Genomic DNA, 27,661 nt, shown 5'->3' on the forward strand with positions numbered 1-27,661 from the left:
TTTGATTTGATAGTTCATTCAATTCATTCATATGCGTGACAATATGATTATTTTGTCTTTAAAGAGTACTTATGGTGTACAACATATTTGTAGAAGGCGTATTTTCTTTATGGATACGACGCAATCGTGGTCTCAATCCAGGACTGAAAAGGCGCTACCTTTGCATAAACACCAGGGTAGTCTTTTAAACCACATTTTCGCCCAAAGGATGTTACGCCCATCACGTAATAAAGGCCATCAACACTGCACACCAGAGGTCCACCTGAGTCTCCGTAACAGGTATCGATGCCTCCATCCATATAACCGGCACAAACCATGTTCTGAGTAAAGGTGGTATATTGCCTTTTGCAGTCAACATCATCAACTAAAGGAACCTCGGCTGCACGAAGTACAGTTGGATAACCTATAGATTCAATATTGTTACATTTGTATGCATATATATTGGAATATTATTTTATATCAATATTTGTTATTCTATTCTTAAGATTTTCCATATAACGCATGTTGAAAAATTCATACTTAATTACGTGCTCAGAACTGATTATTGTGAATGAACCATTTTATAAGTGCTACATATAAATAGCGTGCATAGTCAAGAACAACGACACTATCCGAATAAATAATAACATATGTAAATAAATAACAGAAACAGCGGTGCAATTATTGAGCCGATTCAAGCGTGAAAAAACTATAGAAATTGTGAAAATTCTATCCTCTCCATAGTGTTCGTTCACCAATGCAGGCTGATGCAATAGTTGCTATGTCCAATCATACTAATGAATTGATCAGATGCAAGATTTTCATTGGTCATTCAAATTTAACTTTTGATTTCATTATGAAATTACTGACCACGCTGGCATTTGCCAAGACCGTGTAGTGGACACAAGTTCATCCTCGTGTTTTATTCCAACCTGGTGAGTTGTCGAATAGTTGTCATTTATTGAACATTGTTTATTATTGCATTGCATTGTGTGATTTAATTTTAATTATTGTGATGTTTATTTCATTCATATTTCGAAACATTGATTGTTTTGTTCTGTTTGTAAAATATTGTCATTGTTTCGTTAAGGTCTTTTCCGTCATTGACTATATTGGTCGACGTCTTCAATACAATGGATATAAACCTCCATTGGCTTGATTTACCATTTGCCCCCACCCACACACCAACTACACTTAGACTTAAACAAAGACATCACGAAAGTTCACAGTGCAATTTATAGATGAGAAAATAGTGCAAACTCTTCTGCGTTTATATAAATTAAAAGCTTTTTTTAGATTTAATCGAAATAATGTGTGTGCTGTGGCTTATGTAGGCAAGTCAAAAATACGGTTAACTATTACCGATACATTAAACATGTTTATGTTTATTATTATGAAATAGAAAAAGTGAAAGTGTATACAAATAAGTAAACATTATAATATTTAGAGCTATTTTGGCTGGCACGACATATTCTTATTTCAAAACATAAATTAAATTACTCAATATCTATTAATACATGCCTTCGAAAGTTTTTCCGATACCCTTATTTTGAAATGGGTTATCGATGTATTAAAACACTATATAAACATACACTTATCATATAAACTCTTAACATACGTTTAAACAGCCTCCTCCATAAAGATATCTGAATCTCAGGTGATACATTCATGATGCTCAACATGCATTTTTGTTTAAATTGTGTACTCCTGTTCGCATAAAAGAACTTTACATCTGACAGTTTACTCAAAACGTTTTTATCACAATCATAATTAACCACGTTCGCTCATATAATTTATCATAATATTATTGTTCAGAAACATTAATATGTGTGCGGTACGTCAACGTCAACGGCCAACGTCATCATAATGTTGTTGTTTTGTTGTAATTGATGTACTTTAAGTAAAGAGCCTAGACACAACACATTCGTCCATTTCTATACGAACACTAAAATTATATTGCAGCGTGTACCTGTAGCATTCAATGACGTTTTTCCCCATCCAGAGATGTGGCACATCTTTCCAGTTTCGTAATGCATGCCAGCATCTGGCAGACATGCTGGCTGTACTTCTTCATTAAACTTGATACCAGATCCTTTTTTGAGTTTCACTTTCATCAGAGCTATGTCGTAACCATTTCGAACAGCTGCATATAAATAAAAAAGTAACAGAGAAACAACCCATTCAATTGAACATCCGAATGAATAAATGTGGACTTCGAAATTAAAAAAATAAAATAAACATTACTGAAAAAGAAAACATTCGACATGCTTAAATCGATTATTGGCCTACATTAATGCGTCTGCCACTTTTATGTTCTCTTTAATAATGGACAAAATCCAATCATATGTATATTTGTATTGGTATACAAAAGCATGTGGCTGCAAACCCTTAACCCTTAAAAATTCCAATAAAAATACTCCGAAAAACGTTTTCACTTAATGATTAATTGTATGTTGATGTATCATTTAGCTTAATTACATACAAATGAAGTTATTATTGACTTGTGCAATTCATATTTTTGTTAGAAACACCATACTCACATGCAAAATTAGGATGTTCAATAAGTTGCTCCAACTCGAACTGTTGTTCAAACGGGTCAGATTTCATAAGATCGTGGTCACCAGTATAAACCCTAATTGTAGATGTTGTTTTGTTACTGAAAGTATTATGTTTGTTAATTTATGAATATTCTTGAGCGAATACATATAGATGAACAAGACATGGTTATATTAAACTTGATATCTTACATGAAGACACTCTGCTGTTCTTACAAGTTGAAAGAATATTTCGATGATGTCATATTTGATCAAACTGATATCGCTAATTGTCAACGATGCAAACACATACTCATGAATACAAATGCAAACCTACTGAAAACAGTGTGCGGCACTAAGTATCCAACGGTCGTTCAAAATTGTCCCGCCACAAATGTTTGAAGTTTCAATTCGAACTCCAACTTGCCATGGGTAGAAGCCCCTTGTTGCCTCGAGTCTTTCAGGAAGCCCAACAATCCGTTCATACGAATTCCGTCTCTTTCTTGAATAATGTTTCAGGGGTCGTCGACCTTAAACAACACTGTATCTTTATCTATACACAAACGGAACTGAACTGTGTTTATTTGTCGCAGCTGACCGGTAGGACATTTGACCTAGATTTCCATTGGTAAAGCATTTAAAATATCTGACAGTGTTACTGTGCGTTGCTGTCTTAATTTTTAAGTAAGTAAATATATACTAATGGCTGAAGGTATTCATATGAATACTCTTTACTTGGAAGTATAACACTCTCCTGATTAAGTCCTTTACTTACGAATCACATGGACACTGACACAGGACAAACATGGGCATGGTAAATCTGGCCTGACACAACATCGGTCAATGTCACGTGAATGGGTCACTTCACATTTGATCATTACTTCATTTAAACACACCAATTAATCCCAAGTAGAATTACATTAACAGACAATTTCGGTCTACAAAATGTAAATCTATACATCACTTTTGAAAGTTTAGTTAATATGCAATCTATAAATGAAAAACTCTCCACGATTATTCTAAAGAGGAAACAGTGAAAACACAAACAAAACGCACATTTCTGACCTAATTCCAGGGTTTACACACAGATCAGCGAAGCGCTGCAGACAAAAATAAATTAACCAATCAAATTCACCGGGTTTTAAATAGAACCAAAGAAAAACCATAACTATAGTCTGTATCAGTTATCCATGTAAACAAACAGGTTATTCAGGCCAAAGGAAAAAAATGTTTATTTCTCAGGTCAACATCATCATTCCCTCACTTAATTCAAATGTATGTCTCATATCTTTTTTCATCTGCACTTCTCTTTTCTTTTTTCTATGTAAAGTTTAACACCATGTCACAACTGTTAATAACTCTTTGTAAAAGATGCATTGTCACTGTATACTCATGTGTCACTATATTTGTAATTTGAGCTTAATAAAGGTTATGTTGTTGTTGTTGTTGTTGTTGATTAAGTTCCTACCGTTAAAGGGCACATTCAAATTTGAATAAATTGTGAATTAATTATTTAAAAATATATCTGGAATTATTTACGTTAATACAATCTACTTTTTAAAGATTATCCATGTTTAACTTTTGATAACGTGCTGTAGAGTCAATGTTTGTAGCACTACATATACAAATACTGATTAAGAGTGTCTTTATACATTTTTAAGCAGTCTGAAAAGTATGAAATGTCATCTCAGTAAGGACAAAAGATTCCAGGCCCGAATTGTCGATGCTTTCTTTAAAAACAATGCTTGTGCCATAATGCTAGCTGAAATTATATAACAAGTATATCGGTTAAGCGAAAAGCGTGGTTGTGGCTCATAACATTCTATAGTGGCTTTCTTTGGGATGCATATAACTTCAGCATCTTCACCATATACATATACGTAAGAGAATAATATTTAACGATGATTCTTCCTTGCTATGGTTTGGTAACTACTCACCACATTCTATCTTAGGGCTGCATCTAACCGATGCATCCTCATCGTGCTTACAGTCATGAATCCCAAGGCCAGAATGTCGGCATGCCGTGATGGATGATTCGGTTCCGTCACATAGTACATCATCCAGAAAAATACTAGAACTGCCTTGACCAAAGTGGGCTTCACCTAGAGCTTTCCCACCACTGGAAACAAGTGTCTGTATTTATATATTTTTTTCATAACTGAAATACCTAACACAACCCAAAAAGTGGATGTACTCGTGCATGAACCGATCGATTCAATATATAAATTATTAAACATTACCAGCAATTTATCTACAGATATTATAGTAATAGTTGACCCAAAAGATTTCATATAAAGTTCTTTTGTATTTCAAAACGTTTGTATATATAACTTCGGAAACTACATATGATAGCATGTTTTTTATGTTCACAACAAACAACGGTTATTTCAAAACTGTATTAATAATCGAAAGTAAAAACATGACTTTATTACATTAATAAGTTTTCAGTGTTCAATTCATATATTTAACTCACTCATATCCGAGCATTTTGCAAATAACTTTGGCATCATTGTCGTCCCATTCATCGTCACACACAGTACCTCGGTTAATACCGATAACAATTTCAACACGTCCAGATCGGTTGTCAGGTCCATTCACTAACTCTACTCTCAGCTCTGTAAATTCATTTACTAAAACAAGAAGGCACACACGTTGATTGGATACAGCTTATATTTCAATAAGTCATGCCAATTTCGGAATTCTTTTACAAGGTGAATCTTAAATCAATGCTTAATAAAAAAAAGTAACATAATTGAATGGAATTTTGCATACGTTTGTTTTATTCGCAAGACAACTTCCCTGTTACGCTAATATATCCTTAAGAAATAGATTATCCGCTTTTGAACATGTATGAATTACACGTGTCTTTCGACAAAACTACCATAGTACTACAACTTTAGAAAGAAACTTCAGAATACAATTAAAACGCGTCAATGGATGAAAACAGATGCTTCATTTGAGTTATTTATATAATTATTACAAGCCATGCTCATTCTTGAGAAACATAACATAAATAAAATGTTTGTGTTAAGAAAAACATTTGCATATCTGCTTTAATATCACTTAAAGTTAGTAAAAGATTAAAACTTAATATGTAATAACTTTGAGTTGATTTTTTCTTTTGTTCGATGTTTGGTTTGTATTATATTAATTTTTTAATTACAAAAGGGTCTTTTGTGAGAACTTCTGTGCTAAGAGGCAATTTCGGCATGCTGTCACATTTATAATTAAAACTGATGTTTTAACTAACTGGTTCAAGGCGGTTATCTCGGTTTTATCACTTTGTAATGTTAAGTTTTGTGTGGTCTTCTCTATTATCTTTGCATGTTTCAGGTTTATGTGGAAGACCTGGCAACCTAGTTGCGAGATATTCTTGGTATGTTTTTGTGTTGTTTTTTTACAAAATATAAATAATGAGTCCAACTTTGGGATTATTGGAAATGACCAAATCCTGATAGTTTCTAGTTTATTTGCTCCAATAAAAGTAACCAACCCCAGTTCCCTAGTTTGTTTAGCTCAATAGTGCTTTAAGATAAGCCATTGCTTATAGGTCTTCCATCTAAAAGGGTCAGGCAGAAAGGAATATTGGTTTAAAGATAGATGATGAAATTTGTTTTGATAAATGTAAAGTTGCTGAAGAGTTCAATACTTTTTACACTACCGTTGCTACCAAGATAGTTAAACAACTTTCAAAATGTCAAAATATGTTTGGTAGTAGTTTTGTTTTTAACTTGTATTCTTCTAAAGGTGTCAAAGCTGATAATTTTAGTTTTTCCCTTGTCTCTGAAGTAAGATTGTTTATATTTGAATTCTCTTAGTTCAGATAAAGCTACTGGGTTAGACGGTATCCCCTCTCGTTTTCTGAAAGATCCTGCCCTAATGAGTTCAGCCCCACTTACCCACATAATTAATTTGTCCATCATCCACGGTTCTGTACCGGATGACCTGAAGTCAGCTCGAGTGGTCCCATTATTTAAGAAAAATGACAAGACGGAGGTTGGTAATTATCGCCCAGTTTCAGTTTTTAGTGTTATATCCAAAGCATTGTTAAAGGTTATCTTTGATAAGGTTGAAGAATATCTGTCGTCAAATAATCTCCTGTATGATTTCCAGGCTGGCTTCAGAAAATGTTTCTCTACTGAAACATGTCTTATTCATCTTCCAGATTACATTAGGTTCCAAATGGATAAAGGTAATCTTGTTGGTATATTTTTGCTGGATTTGTAATAAGCCTTTGATACTGTTGATCATGGCATTTTATTGATGAAGTTGAAGGCGTTGGGTCTCTCAAATGTTACTGTTCAGTGGTTCACTTCATATTATCGGATCGGCATCAATTGGGTGGTGTCTGTGGTAGTCAATCTGCTCGAGCAAAATTAACATGTATTGCTCCCCATAGTTCTATTATAGGACCGTTGTTGTTTATTATCTACGTAAATGGCATGTCTGGTGCAGTAAAGAATAAGTTGTAACTGTATGCAGATGATTCTGGTATTTTGGTCTCTGGTAAGGATAGGTCTGAACTTGAATCAGTTTTGAGCTCCAAAATGAATGTTCTAAGTGAATGGTTAATTTGTAATAAGCTATCTTTGCATTTGGGTAAGACTGAGTATGTTTTGTTTAGTTCCAAAGCAAGGTTAAAGTCTGGACCAAATCTTAATGTTGTATGCAATGGTAAACTTATTGAAGATAAGGATTCTGTTACGTATCTTGGGGCCACTCTTGATCAAAGTCTATCTTTCGCTTCAATGCCTAGGTCAACTATCAAGAAAGCTTATGCTAGGTTGAAGTTTTTGTACAGAAAGAGTAAGTTCCTTAACCCCCACTCTAAAATGTTATTGGTCACATCCCTCATCCAGTGTCATTTTGATTATGGTTGTTCAATTTGGTATAACAGCTTGACTCACGAACTTAGCGATAAATTACAGGTCACTCAGAACAGAATGATCAGGTTTATGTTGGATCTTGAGGCAAGGGCTCATATAGATCAAATGTCATTTTGTCAAGCTAAACTGGTTACCAGTCTCTAAATGATTTGATCAAATCATGTTGTGCCATGTGTTCAAAATCTACAGTGGTAGAACACCAGGTTACCTAAATGAGCAGTTCATTCTACTTAGTTAAGTTCATAACTATCCCACTAGGTTAAGAGTGTCAGTTGGTGCTTCCAGTGATTCATTCACAGACACTGGAAGATTTTGTTTGCCCAAGGTTAAAGGTTTTGGTAAGCAGTCATTTTCATATCAAGGTTGTTCTCTCTGAAATGAAATGCCACAACAAATAATACAGGCTAAGATCCTCCCCAATTTCAAGTACACCGTCAAAACCCATCTGCTTGCTACTATTTGAGATTAATTTAGCATTCAATTTTGCTCATAAAGGTTTAATAAGTTGTTGTTTCTAGGTCAACTACATTAAATTTATTAAGGACTACAATGGAAAAAAGGATTTACTTCCTTTTTGTGCTTTCATTGTATTTTTATATTTGTGACATGGTTTATATTTTTAGTACACACATATATATATAAAACATTTATTTACAAATAATGGTATTATTATTTTACTATAGTATTTTACTAATCGAACTAATACGCAAATTTTGACATCTAAGGGCATTAAAGAAAAAAATAGTTATTATGTATGTTAACATTATTCCAGACATCCTTATGTCGTTACCAGTATTGACTACAGGCCCGTCTTTAGAATAAACCACTTATGATGTCAAACAGACAAATATTGATTCCCGGGGCCTGACCAGTTTCGTCCAGAAGGTCATGGTTTGAACCAAAAAAAATAGAGGACCATTATACGATGTTACATACTTAGAACTTAAACCTGGTCCTTGTGGCTGCAAAGATATTTTTAAGTTGTCACTATAAACATCTATGTGTTGCCGTTGTGGACTTCAGAAACATAGGCCGTATACAAATGTGAACCACCGACGAATCATTATCGTGCACATCTTTCAAGCGGTATAAACGGTTATAACGCCGCACAGTCACACAGTACATAAGAGTAGTATTTCTACACACTTATTAAATGTCAATAATTAATGTTTTATATATGTCAATATGTCATCTCTGCGCAGTGTACTTTCAGAAAAATGCGTGATATCAGTAGACTAAGAGAAAGATTTCTTTTAAATAAATGCCAAAGGATTTGCTATAGAGCTAGTGAGAGAAAAATAATAATAAAAGAAACAATAAAACATAACAAGAATAATAATAGAAATGCACTCGAATAATGGAAACCATTAACGAAATTTACTAGACAGTAGCCTTAAACATTTCATCTTAGATACATGAACCAAATATTTGCAGTCAAAAAATGATCTAATCGATAGGTTAGTTTCAAGTTGATGATAATGGTATACATTTCAGGCTAACTCTGGACGTCTACATTCCGATTTCAGGTTAATTAGTAAGTTCATAAATTTCATGTGGATTAGCAATGACATATATATCATATCTTTAAGTTGGAAAAGGGCTGGGTAATTTATTATTATAATTACTCTAAGTTTTCGGACGCTCTAAGTGTTCGGAAACTCTGTTTTTGAGCAAAAATACGTATTTTTTTAATCCAATTTTTCAAAAAACCAGATTTTCCCGTTAATTAATTACCCCAAATTTCGGACACTAACATTTTTATCTATTTTCATTAATCCGTCGACGCATCACACATGCGCTATACAACCTGGTACAGGTCATAAAACCAGGCAGATGAATGTGAGAAGTCCCTGAACCGTTACATGTTCGTTATTTGGGTAAACAGGTACATTTTCCGCCAATAGACATTGGCTTTACTCGATAATTAAATAAGTGATCATAGTAAAAATAACAAGAAGCTGTGCTTTATATATCGGGATTTTTTGTATTAATCACTGCATTGAAAACTGTATGATTAGTACTAAATATGTTTCTTTAATTCATTATGAAACTTAATCAGTCATTGAATAATTTCAATTCACCATTCAATTGTCTTCAGATATATGTTCCTGCTTTAGTGTGACTAAATGGCAGAAATTCTACCGCGCCACATTAATGTTTAAAAGAAAACAAATTTACAAAATACGTTTTTTTTTATATTTTAGGTACTCGGATTGCTGTTTTGTGCAACGCAATTGAAATATGGAATTAATCATATATTTATATATCAAATGGTTTTTAAATGGTAGCTTTGACTCAATTGTTTTGATAATTAACCACTTCAATAGAATAAGAAAACGTTAAAATGAAATTTAAATAAAAGTTGAGATGTGCCAACTGATGTTTTTAAACTGATCGAAAATTTTACCTAGAAGGAGATCGCCAAAACGGACTCAACCTATACACTATCCACTGTCTTTTAAGCACCAAGTTAATATCATATATAATTTGTGTACATCCTGGGTAGAGATGTATGTCAATAACTCTAACTAGTTAAGACACCGTATGCAATTTATTTCTTTAAGAAATCTAGTTTTTTATTAAACACGATATGTCAAACAAGTAAGTTTGTTTACGCCCTTCAATCACAGCTGAATAGAGGGTTTTAGTGGTGAAACTTAGTACATCAATCGCGACACCACATGACCGGGATTAACATATAAAAATGTTGTCTGCACGTACCGGTACACATGCAAGAACTGTTTACCAATATCCCTTAATCACTATATTTTCTTAATGGTCCTCGGTCATTTACCTTATTTAATAAATCTATTTAGAACGTATCCCTTTAAGACCTTCGCAGAGATACCTATATAATGCAAATTAGTATACAATTGTACATTGATTATTCATGTCTAAATTATGGTCACTACTCACTATTTTTAGGGCTACATATAACTCCTGCATCCTCAGTGTGATCACAGTTATGAATTCCAACACCAGAATGGCGGCACGACATGACAGATGTTTCGCTACCATCACATTGAACGTCATCTAATAGGATGTCCGAACTTCCTTGACCAAAGTGAGCTTTGATCTGCGCATGCCCACCACTGTAAAAAGTCGTTATAGTTATATCCAAATTTATAAGAGCGGTAATGTATGTTTTATTATAAGGAGCTATAAATGGGTAGATGGATGGACTGATGAAATAATGGAGAGATGGATATTATACTACGTGTATGTGAATTGAATCGTTATATTATATTTACCCGTAGTATCCAAGCATTCTGCAAATTACAGATGCATCTGTATCGTCCCATGAATCATCACATACCGTACCGCGACGGTTCCCAACGAATATTTCCACACGTCCAGAATGTTTATTGGGTCCATCAACCAACTCAACAATAGCTGTTCGGCCTTCTATAGAAACGGATAGCATTATTAACGATATAAATATATGAATTGATGCCAGGATTCCTGTGTAAATCGTCTGTCATATTTGAAACCGCAGTAATGTATGATGCTTGAAGAGTATTATGTTGTGAATACTATACATTGCTACAAAATTATGATACTTTGATAAAGTTTAGAACCTTGATTATTCGTTTAGTTAGATATTTACTTTTTGTATATTAAATGCGTGCTATGAAGTCTCTTTCGCCAAGATAATATTTTTATGGTAACAAGGAAAAACCTAGCTCAAGTAATCTTTTAAAATGTACATAATCGACAAATTGAGGTAAAGCTTTTGTAAGGGTGTATTGTGAACTGATTTTCGGCATGAATGTTCGTTTAGTACATGCATGATAAATTGAGGAATATTGAAAATTATGGGAAGTGTCTCAGAAAAAAATTAGTAACAATATATTCCATCAATAAAATTTAATATGCTTGACATGTACAGATAATATTTTTGAAAACCAAAGTTATATATAAGTAATAAAGTAATAAACAGTCCTTATTTCCCGTTACTATGTAGTCCAAAATTATTAAGAAAAAAGTTGTGTCACAAAGATAGATACATACGACACATTTAAGGTCAAAGACAAATGAATTCGACAGATAAATAGAAGTGCTTCCATAAAGTAAATGCATAAAATAATTACTTGAAAGGGGTGACATAAGTATGCCACCATTGGAAATTGCTGCAGCTAAATTCAGTTATTTACGAGCACATTCACATAAATAATCTTCAGCTGTGAAAGATTATAGCGCAATCTGCCAAGCAGTCAAGGAGGAGTAGAAATAACACAATTTAAAGTTTTGTATCAGCTTTGGAGAAAGAAAAAGGGGTCTTTTTCTGCAATAGTGGTTGCAGCCAAAATCAGAGGTTATATGTTTTCAAATGAATGAGCAAAAAACCGCCGGAAATTGTTTACGTTACCGGAATGGTCAACATACGCTCAAACAATCCATAGCAAAGTGAGAAAATGTCTGACATGTTAACAAAATTTATTAAGTAGTGACGATTTTCCTCATTACAATTAAGTACTCTACTCTATACACGACATGATTCTAATGTGTTAACATGTATACTAACCAGCAACAATATTAGGCACTTTGGGCAAAGTGTTCATACATATGACGCCTGCGACGTTGTTGTGATCGCAGTCTGACTTTAAAGGTACCCGACACCTGGACAACAAGAACTCATCTCCGGTACATGCGGTAGCAAACCAGATTGGGCCACCGCCGTAGCCATAATGGCTCCTTTGTATGGCATGTCCAAATCTTTACCCCGAACAAATTATAAGGATGTTTATAAGTGCAAATAAACCGTAAAATGCATGTATTATTAAACTTATTAAGGATGTCGTCATATCCTGGTCAGTATTGTCAATTAGAGTTGCAAATTGAACATCAACAAGAAATGAACGACCATTTAAACACTCTATACAATGACATAAATATAACATTTTAATTTCGAATCAATACATTTTTACTAAAGACATGACATTAAACCATTAACTATATCATTAGCTCTTAGTTCTTGTTAACCATTTGAATTACATGTTGCTGTCCGGAAGAAACCATACGCTCACATTACAGGTTAATAGAATTAACTTTGAATTGGGTTTTTGGTTTTTGTTACAAACATTTGACAAAACATAATCATATAAGCATTCAAGGGTCGTGAATTTGTCTAAAAAAATATTAACCTAAATCCTAGTGCCCGGCACACGACCGTTGCACGATTGTTGTCTATCGAGTGGTCGCAGACAGAGCCGGTTAGACCATTAATGGTGATCTCTACCCGGCCAAAGAAGTGTGAACCATTCACCAGTCGGATACTCCCCGCTCAAGGAAGATGAAAATACACAAAACACACACTAAGAAACGCGTGCATGACATGGATTAAGCGTGTTAACGTTTCATATAAAAAAATTCAGTATGTACTTGTAGTGTAAACACAATAATGCAAACGCAAACAACAATTATTATATCGGAAGTGTTTACAGAAATCATAATTCCCTGATACTAGGGAGCTACTGCATGAGCAAGATATACAATTATTTAAAGATCAATGTGCGTACCATAACACTTAGAAAATATATGTAACAACATAAAACATAATTACAGGTGCCGATATCTTCTAAAAGGCCCGCACGTTCGCAACCTGTACAATTGCATCGGAAACCACCACATACATAACTGGTATACGGGAGGCACTGTCTTTCTCTGCAAGTGAGCTCTTCCAAACTGAAAGCTACAAAACAAACATAATTTTACTTAATGATTTTTTTCTTTTAATATACACTTAAAATTCCCTAACACGGTTTTGCCATATAATAACATTATAGGAGATTTGTCATTTTAAACCCATTATGCAACGGAAGACATTTCCCTCAATGACAGGTCTTATGCAAAAGTTATCTTTTTCATAATTTATTAATTATTTATCTGCCAATTTCGAAAAACAAAATGAAATAAAATAGCACAAATCATAATTTATATCTCATAGAAATTCTAATTGAATTGATCCAGAATTCATTAAATTGTCATTAACGAGCAAATTTCACTCTTAGATAGAAAATCTTGATGAGAAAATAAAATAAATATGTACTGCCAATGACATTAAACAGTTAATCTCAATCCAACATGCACTAATTAAGCATATATTTTACTGTTTCTCATTGAATAAATGCGGCTGTAATAAAAGAATATTTCCCGTTAAAATATTATTGAACTGGTTTCCCCTTTCCAAAATCTTTGCATTTGAACGTTATTCCTGTTTTAACTCGCCGTTAGTAACAGACTTACGTACAATAAAGATAATTTCTGATAATGTTTCAGAAGTGGCATTATTCCTTTATTTAAAATGTTAAACTATTCTCAAAATAACTGTTTTGTGTTTTAATAAAACAAATCGACCCGTCAAACATGTGATTCATGAAGTTAGTTACTGTTATCACATTCGCGCTCGCCTCTCTTGTCTTGACAGTCTTCTATACCGTGGCAAACCTTCTTGTTCTCAACACATGTTGAATTGTTTCATAAGGTATAGCAATTTGGGAAATGAAAAACGACGATATCAAGGAATCAATCAAACCATTCGCCTGTTAATGGGAAGTAAGCAGTTATGTAATAGTGTGGTAACTCTACATGGATTCAGATATGGTTTATTGACTCGCAGAACCTTTAGCATTCAAAAAGCCTGCTGCATTTGGAGATGTCCAATGCTTCACATAATTAAATATTTGCGAAACCAATAAATTTTGCGCGAAATAAAAACAAAAACAAAAACAACAATCGAGCAAAGTGTAAAACACTGTCGATATGTCGTGATTCGTGTTTTTTTTAAATATGTACAAAGTATGTGTTACAGTCGTTCTCACCCTCTAAGAATTTCACTACGATAACCATAACTTAGTTAAAGTCAAGGATTTGCAATTTAACCTCTTGGTTTTCTGGAAATCCATTTTCAGAGACACTACAAAACAACTTCAATATTCTAAATCAATTACAGACTAAGTATTCAAAGTTCAGATGCATCAATAGACACATCGAATCCCGATGTCATATTTCAAAATAGAACAACGTCATAAACAAACATCTGGCAACTGGGGTCAAACATGTTATTTAAACATATGTTGTATGCCCTTTAATATAAGAGGGCCAAGGTGAAAGTTCACGTAGCATATCGCATCCATATCAATAAAAAACATTTTCTCTAACAACAGAGTTTTCGAACTCCACTAAACTTTTACTGTTCATGGGGTTATACTTCGACAATTCATTAAACATAAGAATTTATGCTATAAATGAAAAGGTGTATTGCAATATTATGTTAGGTTGAGACGCATGGCCATACAAGTGCAGTCAGATTTTTTCATGAAAATACCACTTTCCTGATAACATCTTATGTACTTTCTGAGGTTTTGGAATATGTAGTGCAATTCTAGTTTTATAAACAGCGATGTGATATTATCATCAACATTAGCAGTCTAAAGCATTAATGGGTTATTCAAAATCATGTTATCACTTAGATAAAAAATATATCCATGTTAAAAATATATCGTTATTTAAGACAGACATATTAATATATGAACCGCGGAAAGGATTGACAGACGGAATACTAGAAATATATTGTCCAATGCGTATAACAGAATCTAGTTTAATTATTGTTTTTAATGTACTTTTTGAGTTATCATATACAAATACGTTTGTTCTCTATTTTTACTAATGTGACTTGACATTTGACACCAAAGGAAGTGCATTACCTAAGTGCATTCAAAAGAGTGGAACTAATATTCATTGACGTTAATGAAGCAAACATTACATAATGGATGCTTAAAACTTCTTAAAATGCATTACTCGTCATACTTGAAGTAGAACGTGTTTATTTACAGAGATATGTCAATAATAAAATATAATGGTACAAGTCAAATTACTATTTAAAAAAAATCTCATAAAAAAAATATTAAATTTTTGTTTTAAAATAACTTTAATTTTACCGCATACTAAACTTAAATGTTTCTTTATTGTAACCGAATTTCATGAAGTCAGTGTCATTATTTTTCGAGACAGCAATCCCTCAATTACTGCATTAATTTGCAAGATACCATGTTGATAACGTAATTGTCACGTCTTATATTAAAATAAGAAGCCGACTATGCATATTCTGCAAAGTAGCTGTGTGTTATCATGATCTAATAATGTATTAGACACGGTTTATCAGCAGTTTATGCCGCACCATCTTATTGAAAGAACACAAGTCTAAATTTGAATGCGTCTGACCGTTGTAACATCATTAGTACTGCACATCGCGAGTTTCATTTTGTATTCATAGATATAGTATTGAGTTGTGCTAATCGTTCATATTGCAAAAGTGAAGCTCGTCCATATACTTGAAATCTGAACGTCCTACAAAAATGGTAAATCAATTACTTTGAAAGTTATTTAGAAAATGTATGGCGTATCATACTCGCGATCATATTATTTGAAACTGATATTATATATAGATTTATTGTGTTTATTGTTATTTATAGTGATCATCTGTTTTCGTTAATCCGTTAAAGCAAAGATTCTTATAGATTGAGTTCGAAGTAAGAATATGGCGTATCGATCATACACCGGAATCGGCCAGCAATACAACGTAGATGGACAAGATGAGATCGACTAATTAAGATTGATTATATTCATATTAATTTTATGAAGATTTACCAGCCACTTATACGCCGAAACTGGCCCGAGATACAACACTGATGGACACTATTAAATTGCCTAGTTTGGACTATTTTAGTTTTAGGTAGGGAAATGGTAATACACTTCTTGTTCATGCAAAACCCAGACACTCGCACAGGCATAATAGTTGAACATAGAAGAACATTTTTAAAGAATCACTATATCCCTCGTAGTATTATGACGCGCCTCCTTTAAAGCGCAGATATATATATCTGAGCATTTCTTAGGTTGTTTGGTCGGTCGGTGGTATGGTCTAGTCAAAGCTAACATGGACTTTTATAATAAAATAAAAATGGTAAAATTGGTAGTCCCATGATACGTTTAAACGCGATAAAATACTAAATGAACATCGGTAATTTTCCCCTAATTTAAGCATATATCATGATGCAACCATAAATTCAATCAAATAAAGATATTTAATCTTCTTTGACACATTATTTACAGTCTACCATGTATGTCTCTCTATTCCTTAATTTCATCCTGTATTGGTAAATTATGTCGGATATAAATATCCACTAGTTCTAAGGATTGAATTTGTTAAGTTAAAGGACTTTTACTTGATTGTTTCTATAGATATCAACCTGGACAAAAAATAGGTAAGTTCAAACGAATTTTTAAACAAAGGTTGAGATGTGCCAACTGATGATGTTTATAAATAATCGGAAACTTTATATAGAAACTGTTTTCCAATACGTACTCAACCTATACACTATCCATTGTCTGGGAAGAACCAAATGTATATCACAAATAATTAGCACAATTCCTGAGTAAAGAAAAAATTGCCTTAGTAGAGATAAAAGTCATTAGCTCTAACTAATGAAGACACCATACACACTGTGTTTCTTTTTAAATAAACACATTATTCCACTGAAATTTCCTTCAATCACGACTGAACAAAAAGGCTTTAGTGGTGAAACTTTGTACGTCCCTCGCGACACCACGCAGTCGGGATTAAAATTCCACTACAAGTAGTCTGCATGTACCGGTACATGTGCACAAACCGTAGAGCAATATCTCTGATTCATTATATTTTCTTAGTGGCCCTTGGTCATTTAACCTAATTTTACAAATCCATTTGGAACGCGTCACCTTAATACCGTTAATTATGAACAGTACTGCCAAGAAGGATGCTAGCATTATATAACACAACTTAATATTGTTATTACAACGGTCAGAAATATAACATATTTTAGTACACAGATAGTGTGCCAACAAAAACATAAGTGTAGGTGTAGTCGTCACATGAGTCGTAGTTACTGAATCGTATAACATATGTACGATATGAATTTTTATCGATCGCAGAGACATCTTTATAAAACAAATTAGTATACAATAGTGCATTGATTATTCATGTCTATATCTTGGTCACTACTCACTATTTTTAGGGCTACATATAACTCCTGCATCCTTAGTGTGATTACAGTTATGAATTCCAACACCGGAATGGCGGCACGACATGACAGATGTTTCGTTACCGTCACATTCAACGTCATCCAAAAGGATACTCGAATTGCCTTGACCAAAGGAAGCTTTGCTCAGCACTTTACCTTCACTGTAAAAAACTAATTTGCAGGTAATCAAATTTTTAAGGCGGTGATGTATGACAAATTGTATTGACCTAGTCATATGTAAATGGATTTACTGATGGAATGTTGGAGGTACGGATATAATACTACGTGTATGTTCATTGCATTGTTATGTTATATTTACCCGTATCCAAGCATTCTACAAATGACTGATGCATCCTTGTCGTCCCAGGAATCATCACATACCGAACCGCGACGGTTCCCAATGATCAATTCAACACGTCCGGAATGTTTATTGGGTCCATCAAGCAACTCAGCACTAACTGATGGGCCTTGTATAGAACATAAAGACAGTAACGATATAAATACTTGAATTAAAGCTATGGATCCATAATTAATTTGATTAATTATTGTTTGTGTATCCGTTCAGAAAGACATCACAACGTGCATTAACTGTATTGATTTTTGTAAATGTACTAATTCAGATTCTATGTATATTAAATGCGTGTTATTACGTCCCGTTTGCCTTGATACGATTTGTAATAACAACAAGGTTACAATATAGCTCAAAAAATCTTTTAAAATCTTCATAATTTACATAATTTATTTACAGCATTTGTTAAGCCTTCTAAATAGGTGTTTTATGCATTAAGATGTGTTTAGTACTTGCATGATGAACTTAGTAAAAAGGACAATACTATAAACATATTCAATCCACTAGTATTTAATGTTCTTCAAGTGACTTATTGTCTATAAAATAATTGAGTAATACACACGACACACCACTAAACATACACAAGAAAAAGCTTGGATCAACTCCTTGGAACGGTCAATACATTTATATTGGAACTTTGAAATGGTTTAAATATGTAGTTATAATGAATAATGAAAGTCAATACAGACTAATCGAACCTCGTTCAAAGCCCAGTCGAAAATCCAGTGTGTACGAGTATCTATACATTCACGTCACATTAAATGTTGGACAAACTCCACAAAGCAGTTAGTTGAATGCTCACAATTTAAGGGCCTATATATTCTTTAAAGGGATAATATACAAAGGGGCATAATTCTGAAAAATCTGGTCCCAGCAACCTAATAAATTGCATTTCTATTCGATCATATACACAATAAGTAGATAAAAATGAAATCCGAAAACATAATCTGGAAAGTAATGATTCTTAACGTCAGCTAGTATTATTATAGCATATCGAAATTCATTAAACGGAAAAAATGGTTTAAGGCTTGTATCATCACCATGCAACGGTCCTTTCGAAGCATCGGATATCAATAAACATATTTAATGGATAGCCTTACCTTTCACTTATCCAAAACTTAATCACAAAGTCATATCTTGGTCCGAAATATTGACAAAACATGTTCCACTCTAGCAGTTTAAAACCGTTTTAAAACGATGTCAGTGAGAATTCATATGCAGACAGGAAATATAAAAAGGTGAATCAACTATTTAAAAAATATTTAGTTGTCATGAGTCGTAGCTATCGGAGGAATTATTAACACTTGTAGGCGATTGGTTTTGAAGATGTAACAGCACACACACAACTTATTAAACTATGAAGTTCGCGTTTTATTGAAATAACAAAGTTGGAACTACTTTTAACAGTCACTGAAGACTGAAATGCCATACAGCTTTGTTATTGAAACGAAATAAACGTAACATATTTACTATTGTAGTTTCTATGTACCGTGGCTATTGGTAAATCTATACATTGAAATACCGGTATGTGTCGCGCAGGTATATAAGTCCAAAAAAAGGGAAAAAATGCGGAATATAATAAAACCTAGTTAAACCGACGGTAAAACGTCTAATGCAATAATACTATTGAGTTTTAATCAATCTTATCCCAACATTACGGAAGTATATTATTGGTTTGGAAGACTTTTGAATATAACGAGTGTCCACCTGGTAAAAAATATTGCTTTTATTATTCACTACTGAGGTGATTTTCACAAGCTCCATGCTTGTCATAAAAAATATCCTAGCCTTCATATCGTCGGTAAATATTTTATAGGTTGTCAATTAAGTGTTTTGTTAAGCATTTTAATTGTGAAATACACATACATGATTTATTCAACGATTTCCAAACAAAAAATGCATGCGACAGGTTCATAAGTACTATGATGTCGCTTTTTCAATTGAGAACGTTATGATTTTGTTTACAACTTTTGATATGTCCCAAAGAGTATTACTAATAGTCTCTACCATTGTTTAAACGTTGATAAGACAATTTCCATCTCCAAAAATGAAAAGTGTTGTTTATCACAATAACTGTAGTTCACCATGCACCTGTGATTTATTATAAGATTATTGATGGATTATTTTCTGCGTTACATCGTGTGTGTTTCTTTTGTTCGATTACTATTACAATTAAATATATGTAGTGGTCGTGGAGTTCGTATCAATCATACGAGTATTGCAAATGTTTACATACAATTCAGTATCAATAAGTGTAAACAGGGATTTTTTTCGACTTCAAACTGTTATACCTAAACTTTAAACAACCCTTAACTATTTTTAAAATTCATACACAAGGAGTACTACTCAACCTTCTACGACTCTAAACTGTAATATAATTCATATACAAGGGATCCAACTCAACTTTCTCTCTAAGATAGGATAAATTTCATATACAAGGGATGAAACTCAATTTACTTCGACTCTAAACCATCATAAATTCCATGTACAATGGATACAACTCAACTTACTTTCATTGTAAACTAAAAAAAATATATACAAGGGATACAACTCAACTTTCATAGACTCTAAACAATAGAAACTCACATAGAAGGGACACAACTAAACTTTCGTGTACTCTTAACTATAATTAATTTCATATACAATGGAAACAACTAAACAGTTTTTGACTCTAAACCATAATGCCATGCATATACAAGGAATAAGACTCGACTTTCTTTGACTCTAAGATATAATAAAGTTAATATACGAGGGACACAACTCAACTTTCTTCGACTCTTAATTATAAAAAAATTCACAAACAAGGTAAAAACAAACTACATTTTGGCATATGTATCTTATTATAAATAAATAGAAGAAAAAGTGTGATTAAAATGTGACCATCAGCATGCCAATTAATCTGGATACGCGTTCGCATCCTCGGTTTAAAACACAATGTGTTACTGACCAAAACAACGTGAAATACTTAAGGTACTGGTATAACACTTCTTGTGTTGTGCTATGCTCCGAAAGATAAGTCTTAATTGCTTGCATATTAGAAAACATTCCGGAAGGAATGCGTTCTTTTTAGGTCGGCAGCCAACTTGTTAATAACCGTCGATTATATTTGGTATTTTATAACGAACGGTATTATGGGACGAATTTGGTTTTCTGTTGCTATTCCGCCTAAAAGTTATTAAGACATGCGAAATCTGTTAAAATAACAACAATATCCATCATGCTGCAAACAGAATATGAACGTAAAACTTATAAGCAATCGCTTTTATATCCATATTTAAAACAATACATGTAACCATTCCCATTTTTTTGGTTAAAATGTTCATTCAAAGGTATGTTTTTATTTCTACCACTAGCAGCGGTTGATTTTCCAAAAGCATGACATAATTAACATCGGGAACTTTTAACGGTGGTATAATTGTCAACAGCCAATCAAAAAGCCATTGCATAGTAAAAAAATAATTAATGTTAACAATGTTAATGAAGTAGTAAAGATTGTTCTAGAATATGCTTATTATCTACACACTACTTTAAGCCCAAATTAAATCAAGTATTGTCTTTAAATGATACATATCAATAAATATATATTTTACTTTGTATTTAAATGCATTTTTTAAGACTGAATTCTTGGTTGCAAAGCCATGTCCGAATCGACAATGTCGAGTTGTATCCCTTGCATTTACAATATGGCACAGTACAGGGTAAAAGGAATGCTCTTATCAATATAAAATAGTTAATTCTTTAAAAAAACAAATTATGCTTAGCTTACAAAATGACCTGAAATTCGCTTTTAGACGACACATTTTCTTACTTTCCTCAACGCACACAATTAGACCATTGTCGTCGTTCGATTGTAATGTGCTTACTTGCATTCTCACCTCTATATACGGCGTGATTCTCAGTTGTTAACTCTAATACTAATACTAACCAGTAACTGTGGGTATATTGTTCATACATATAACGCCTGCGTCGTTGGTATGATCGCAGTTGGATTTTCCAAGTCCTCCATGCCGACAACTGGACAATAGGTTTTCATCTCCGTTACAGTTGACGTCATCTAACCAGATCGGCCCAGAGCCATATCCATACTTGCCTCTTAGTACGGCGTGTCCATACCTGTCCCACAACAATGACATAAGGATGTTTTTTTAATCAAATCGCATGCGTTATTAAACTTAATGCTTATGTCGTAAAACAATTAAAAGAAGTTTGGTCGTCATATTCTAGTATGTACTGCCCATCAGAGTTACAAATCAATTAGTAGAACAACATCTATAAACTGAAATGAATATCACATTTTAGTTTCCGAAGCAATGACACTTGACTATAAACATGCCATTATAACAATAGCCATGAACTTATCTTTCCTGATACTTAATATCTATATGCATTCAATATTGTAATCCGGAAGCAACCATTAGCGCACATTAAAAGCAAATAGCTTTGATTTTTTTTATTTTCAATTGTGATAACATTAATATGTTAATTAATTTAAACATGATAGCATTGAAAGTTCGTTGAGATGTCAACAAAAAGTATTTACCTATACCCAACTTCCTGGCACACGACCGTTGCATCATTGTTGTCAAAATAATGATCGCAGACTGAACCGGTGAGACCATTAATGGTGATCTCTACCCGGCCAAAATAGTGTGAACCATTAACCAGTCGGATACGCCATGCTTAAAGAAGGTGAAAATACACAAAAACACACTAAGAAACGCGTCCAATGTATTATCTATATATCATTGATTAATCATATGCACTTTTCATACACAAACTTTTGTATTTTCATTCATGTACTTTCAGTTTGAACACAAAAATGCGAACGCGAAAACATTAGTTTTTAGACGGCTGTGTTAACATATTTTATATTTCCCAACTTCCAGGTGTGCTTGAGTAAGAAAACATTGTCATCTAATCAAAGTACTTAATGAAACACTTGACAAATATAAGAAGCGAAATAACGCATAATTACAGGTACAGTTATTTTCTCCGTCAAGGCGCTCATCTGCGCAGCCTGCTGTACAATGGCAAGTGCCATCACATACGGAACTGGAATCAACGCATTGTCCATCTTCACAAAGGAACTCTTCCAAACGGCAAGCTACAAACAAACATAATTTTATCGCATTCTTTTTCTATCATAAAAAACCTATTTTATGATCTTAAAAATTTAAACATTATGGAAGATTTTTCATTTTGAAATTATTATAAAACTCGAATTTCGTTTAACATTTATATGAAAATAAAATAAATCATAATTTATATATTAAATAAATTTTGATTGAATTGATCCACGATTTAATTAAAAGACATCTCTTCTGAACGATGATCGCGCATTCCACTTAATCACGTTGCTAAGCGGTTAGAAAACCTATACAAGCTAACACCAAAGTGGCTTATTTTCCTATAGATTGCCTATAGATAACGCGATATTCCGGAAGATTTTTTTATGACATTTCGGCACCCCCACCCACCCGTATGATACTTGTGAAAGTTTTTTGTGTCATGTAATTTTTGTGCAAATGCAAAGATATAAGTTAATAAAAAACATCAGCTAAAATGTATAACCGGTATTTCGGTAAGTTAAACACAGTACGTTACGCAATCAAACGCTTGCGCGCTTACCGAAATCTAACCTGTAAATATATGTAATGGTGGTATTATAAAATAGCTTATCACGTCTACACTGGTAATCACCCATACTAGTTACACAAGTATTAACGAAATATTTTTGTTCAGATGTATAGATGGGTACCAACATTCCCTATTATTTTACATATTCACACAATATAATTCATATTTAATATTGCTTATATGACATTTTCAGTTTCTGAAATTAATTTATGTTCTTGATTTCAGTCATTCTACTTTCCGCGTTGAAAACGGTATAGATTATATTCCTCTTCCTTATCTTTTCTTATACCGACGGTCTGAGTTACATAAACCCCATTTACACCATGTTACCATATTTCTTTTCCGTTTATTATTAACACAAAACAAATGAAACTCGTTGAAAAGCATTCGGCGTGTCTGGAAAAATGGCGGACTGATGATGATGATGATGATGATGATGATGATGATGGTGGTGGTGATGATGATGATGATGAGGAGGAGGAGGAGCAGGAGGAGGAGGAGGAGGAGGAGGAGGATGGTGGTGATGATGATGATGGTGGTGATGATGATGATGATGATGATGATGATGATGATGATGATGATGATGATGAGGAGGAGGAGGAGGAGGAGGAGGAGGAGGAGGAGGATTATGATGATGATGATGATGATGATGATGATGATGATGATGATGATGATGATGATGATGATGATGATGATGATGATGATGATGATGATGATGATGATGATGATGAAACCCGATGGCTAGAATTTTCGATTGGCTCGAATTCTCATTAAAGCACCAATTTGTTATTACTTGATATTCTTATATATTTCAGTCGTTTCGCTCGAACTCGCGAGGGTCGAATTATCGGATGGCTGGAACTGTTCGCAGTCCCGGTCACAATTTTCATTCCTGGTTTTAATTGTTTGGCTCGAACTCGCATACAATTTTGATCGATTAGGCGCGCTTGATAATGGTCACGCTATAATTGATTTAGTAGCTGTTGCAAACTCTTCATTGATTCAATCGTTGATTGATCACGTATAGTATCCTCACGGGCCCTACCATCGGTACGCTCAGAATTAGGTTAAGTAATATCATGTATAAATAAAGACAATTTGAACAAAAGTACACATACATGTGTGAAAATCCCTTCTTAGCATGCATATCTCAAGTTTATTTCATCGAAATCCATGCACACATGTTCTTAATCTGTCTACAAACACATTTATATGAATCAAAATGTCCGCCAATTGCAGAGTCCAAACATCGTCACATGACTTGAACGGACCAATAAAAAGTCAAAGGAGCTTACCACAAGTTGTTCAGGCCACTCTATAAAATGTTAAGTATTTATTGATTTAAATTATCAATTTCACGTAACAAAAACCCCAAACATATGGGTTAATGATTTATTCTTCCTTACAGTGTGTGCAGTAAAATTTTATATCTTTTCCGATAACTGTTTGGGAAGTACAGTAGCCTAAATGTGTCCAGTGTTTACAGGGCGTGCCCATTTTCATTCCATTTCATTGGACCCATTTGACAAAGACCAAGCTCACACTTCGGCTAGCTCTATTGGCTGGTGTCGCTTACATACACAGCAGAGGTCACTTTCATAAAAAAACATGATACAGAAAAAACATGACACAAGTTTAGGATCTTCGTTTCTCACTAAAAGGACGTAAACCAATCTTAAGGTTATGTTTGGCCTTTTATCATACTGGAAGTTGTAAGGCATCGATTGACATGTTTACACAATGTACAGACGATATTTTCTCACGGTGTTTTACAAATCAAAATGGATATGAACCGTTTACATCTTAATGGAATTGTACCAAATAGGTATTTACTGAGTGTTTAATGGGCTTAAATTCATGAATTACCTATTTTACGCATTTTTTCGTTTTTGCATTTGTGTTTCACCGTATGTCAACAAACCGTAATGTGTGTGCGCAAAATCACGTGATAAAACCGCGAGCTTAGAAAGAAGGACGATGTTCGGACACTGACGATGTTCGGGCCTTGGAGGATATGTCATCGACTCAATCGTTAGTTGAGTCTTAACGAAATTGTGGAGTGAACTACTGCCGCATCGTCAGATAAAGAAGACAAAGCCGCACAAAACCCCCAAACGAATACGTCGTATAAGTCATGAATGGGTGCGATATATATTTGTAAATATATAAAGTGCGTGTTTTTCCTTTGATACATGAGCAGAAAGTGGTACGGATGTTAAACAGTACGAATACACTTCTACCGGAGATGCAAATCTGTTGAAGACTTATGTAAGTTAACGAATTATGTAAAAAATCGTTTGGCTCGAATTTTGGATAGCTATAACATTGCTCTTCGGTCCCAGCGAGTTTGAGCTTTCGGGTTTCGACTTTACGTAAATGACCATACTTAGTATCTTCAGAACTAGATAAGCTATTTCAGAATACTTTTGTGAATAGACAGGTAAGAAAGACAAACAGAAAACAGGACTTAACGACGGACTTAGGGTTAAAATGCCCACGTGCTTTAGTTCAATTACCACAGCGGGCTCCACCAAATCCCTCAGTGCACTGACATCTGTCAGGTGATACACACGTTCCTCCGTTCTGACACTCGGGACTGCACAGGGCTGAAAGAACGACTTGTACATGGATACTATATCAATTATAAATTAGATAGGTTTTTAGTCATCATTTTGATCAGCGTATTTACTCAATTATAAACACGAGGTTGCAATGAACATACATTTGCAAAAATGTTTATATTTTATGTTCATTAACAAATTGTTACAAACTGGGGACAAGTGTTTGCCAATATCGTGCTCTAGTTTATGATATGTTTATTTTTTTCTTAAACAATGGTTATAAATGTTGAATTTTTAATTTTATTTTCATACAATCATACCCATCAGACTCGACAAATGTGTGTTACCATTCGATTTGTAAATATGAATACTTGTAAGGCACCAACATTTACATTAAAAGTGTTGATAACAGTAGTTCTGTTTTAGTGATTTCCTTTTATGTTCACATGTTCCGTATTTAAGGGACACTCTGACATTTACATTTATAACAAACAAGACATAACTTACATAATTATGAAGTTTTGATCTTTGATAAAACAAGTTTACGAATCTTACGTATCTGACACTGCTCCCCTCTCGTTTGTTCCGGACATATGCATTCATGATCCCGGATGCAGTGACCACCAAACTTGCAATAATGTTCTTCACATATAACTGCAAAAAAGTCATCAACTAGCATTGCGTGAGAAACGATGTGTATATTTTTAGGAATGCGTGAGCGTCATACAAAGCGTAGGCTTTGAAATACAGTCCACGTCCGTATTCAATATTATAGAATATTAACGTAGTCGTTAGATATATAGCGTATAAATCAATTTAATATATAAATATGCAATTGTTAATATAAGCCTGTCCAATACCTTTTCGGCATTCAGGGAACAACCCTTCGTTTCCAAAATCCCACATACCCTCGTCGGGGCGTTGTTTAGCAACCCATGAGCCTTTATCACACTCGAACATTCTTCTGTTTGGCTCGAAGTAAAACATGGCAGATGGTTCACAAATAAAGGTCAGAGATTGACCGTGCTGTATTTCATAGCGGTTAGCTGCTGAGATTTTTTGTTGTTCATCAAGCGGATCAAACAGTGTCATTCCTTGTTGCACATTTGCTGGTATCTTGCAGCCAACTAAATCGAAATCAAGAATTGCGTTGACTTTATTCAAAAATAGTTTCTTATTTTCTATTTAATCAATGTGTATTTTCAGTCACAATACATATTTGTTATACTGGTCGATTTATTTTACTTGATGTTGTTCTTTTAGAAATGAGTGCGCATGTGTTGTCAATTGGTTTCAAAGCTAATTTAATTAAAAAACAACAACATAATAATATTAAATTACATACTTGGCTTGCATTCTACTTCTATCCCCAAGCACTGCAATTTACCGGATGTTTGATTGCACTTGCACGAGTATCTATTATACAGACTGGAATCCATTCCGTTCTTAAACACGTGCTTGTAGTCTGGGTTGCATTTTAACGATTTACCGCGATCTGTTATTGTCCCATTTGCGATCGATGTACACTTGCTTGGGCTAGGTGCCGATTCAGGCCGTGTCAATTGGTCTTTGGAATAAAACACACATCCGCTTTATTCAGTTTACCTTTTAAACATTGTTCAAACCGTTGTCATTCAACTATATAATAATTTAA

The 27,661-nt window shown here is 33.7% G+C and overlaps 1 protein-coding gene across 1 annotated transcript; it reads right to left on the reverse strand.

The window, feature by feature from the left end:
* Positions 1 to 27,446, reverse strand: LOC127839875 (neurotrypsin-like). Its single transcript, XM_052368266.1, has 20 exons — positions 27,353 to 27,446; positions 26,916 to 27,134; positions 26,563 to 26,661; positions 25,963 to 26,052; positions 22,785 to 22,913; positions 22,350 to 22,488; positions 21,735 to 21,922; positions 17,780 to 17,927; positions 17,446 to 17,621; positions 12,963 to 13,091; positions 12,544 to 12,682; positions 11,925 to 12,115; positions 10,651 to 10,804; positions 10,316 to 10,491; positions 4,987 to 5,143; positions 4,451 to 4,632; positions 2,851 to 3,043; positions 2,520 to 2,635; positions 1,949 to 2,122; positions 1 to 403 (listed from the first exon to the last, which is right to left on the reverse strand). The coding sequence occupies exons 1-20, from the start codon at positions 27,444 to 27,446 to the stop codon at positions 108 to 110; spliced, it is 3,189 nt and encodes a 1,062-aa protein (XP_052224226.1). The 3' UTR covers positions 1 to 107.
* Positions 27,447 to 27,661: the final 215 nt, after the last annotated feature.

This window comes from Dreissena polymorpha, chromosome 7 (assembly GCF_020536995.1).
Source record: "Dreissena polymorpha isolate Duluth1 chromosome 7, UMN_Dpol_1.0, whole genome shotgun sequence".
NCBI lineage: Eukaryota > Metazoa > Mollusca > Bivalvia > Myida > Dreissenidae > Dreissena > Dreissena polymorpha.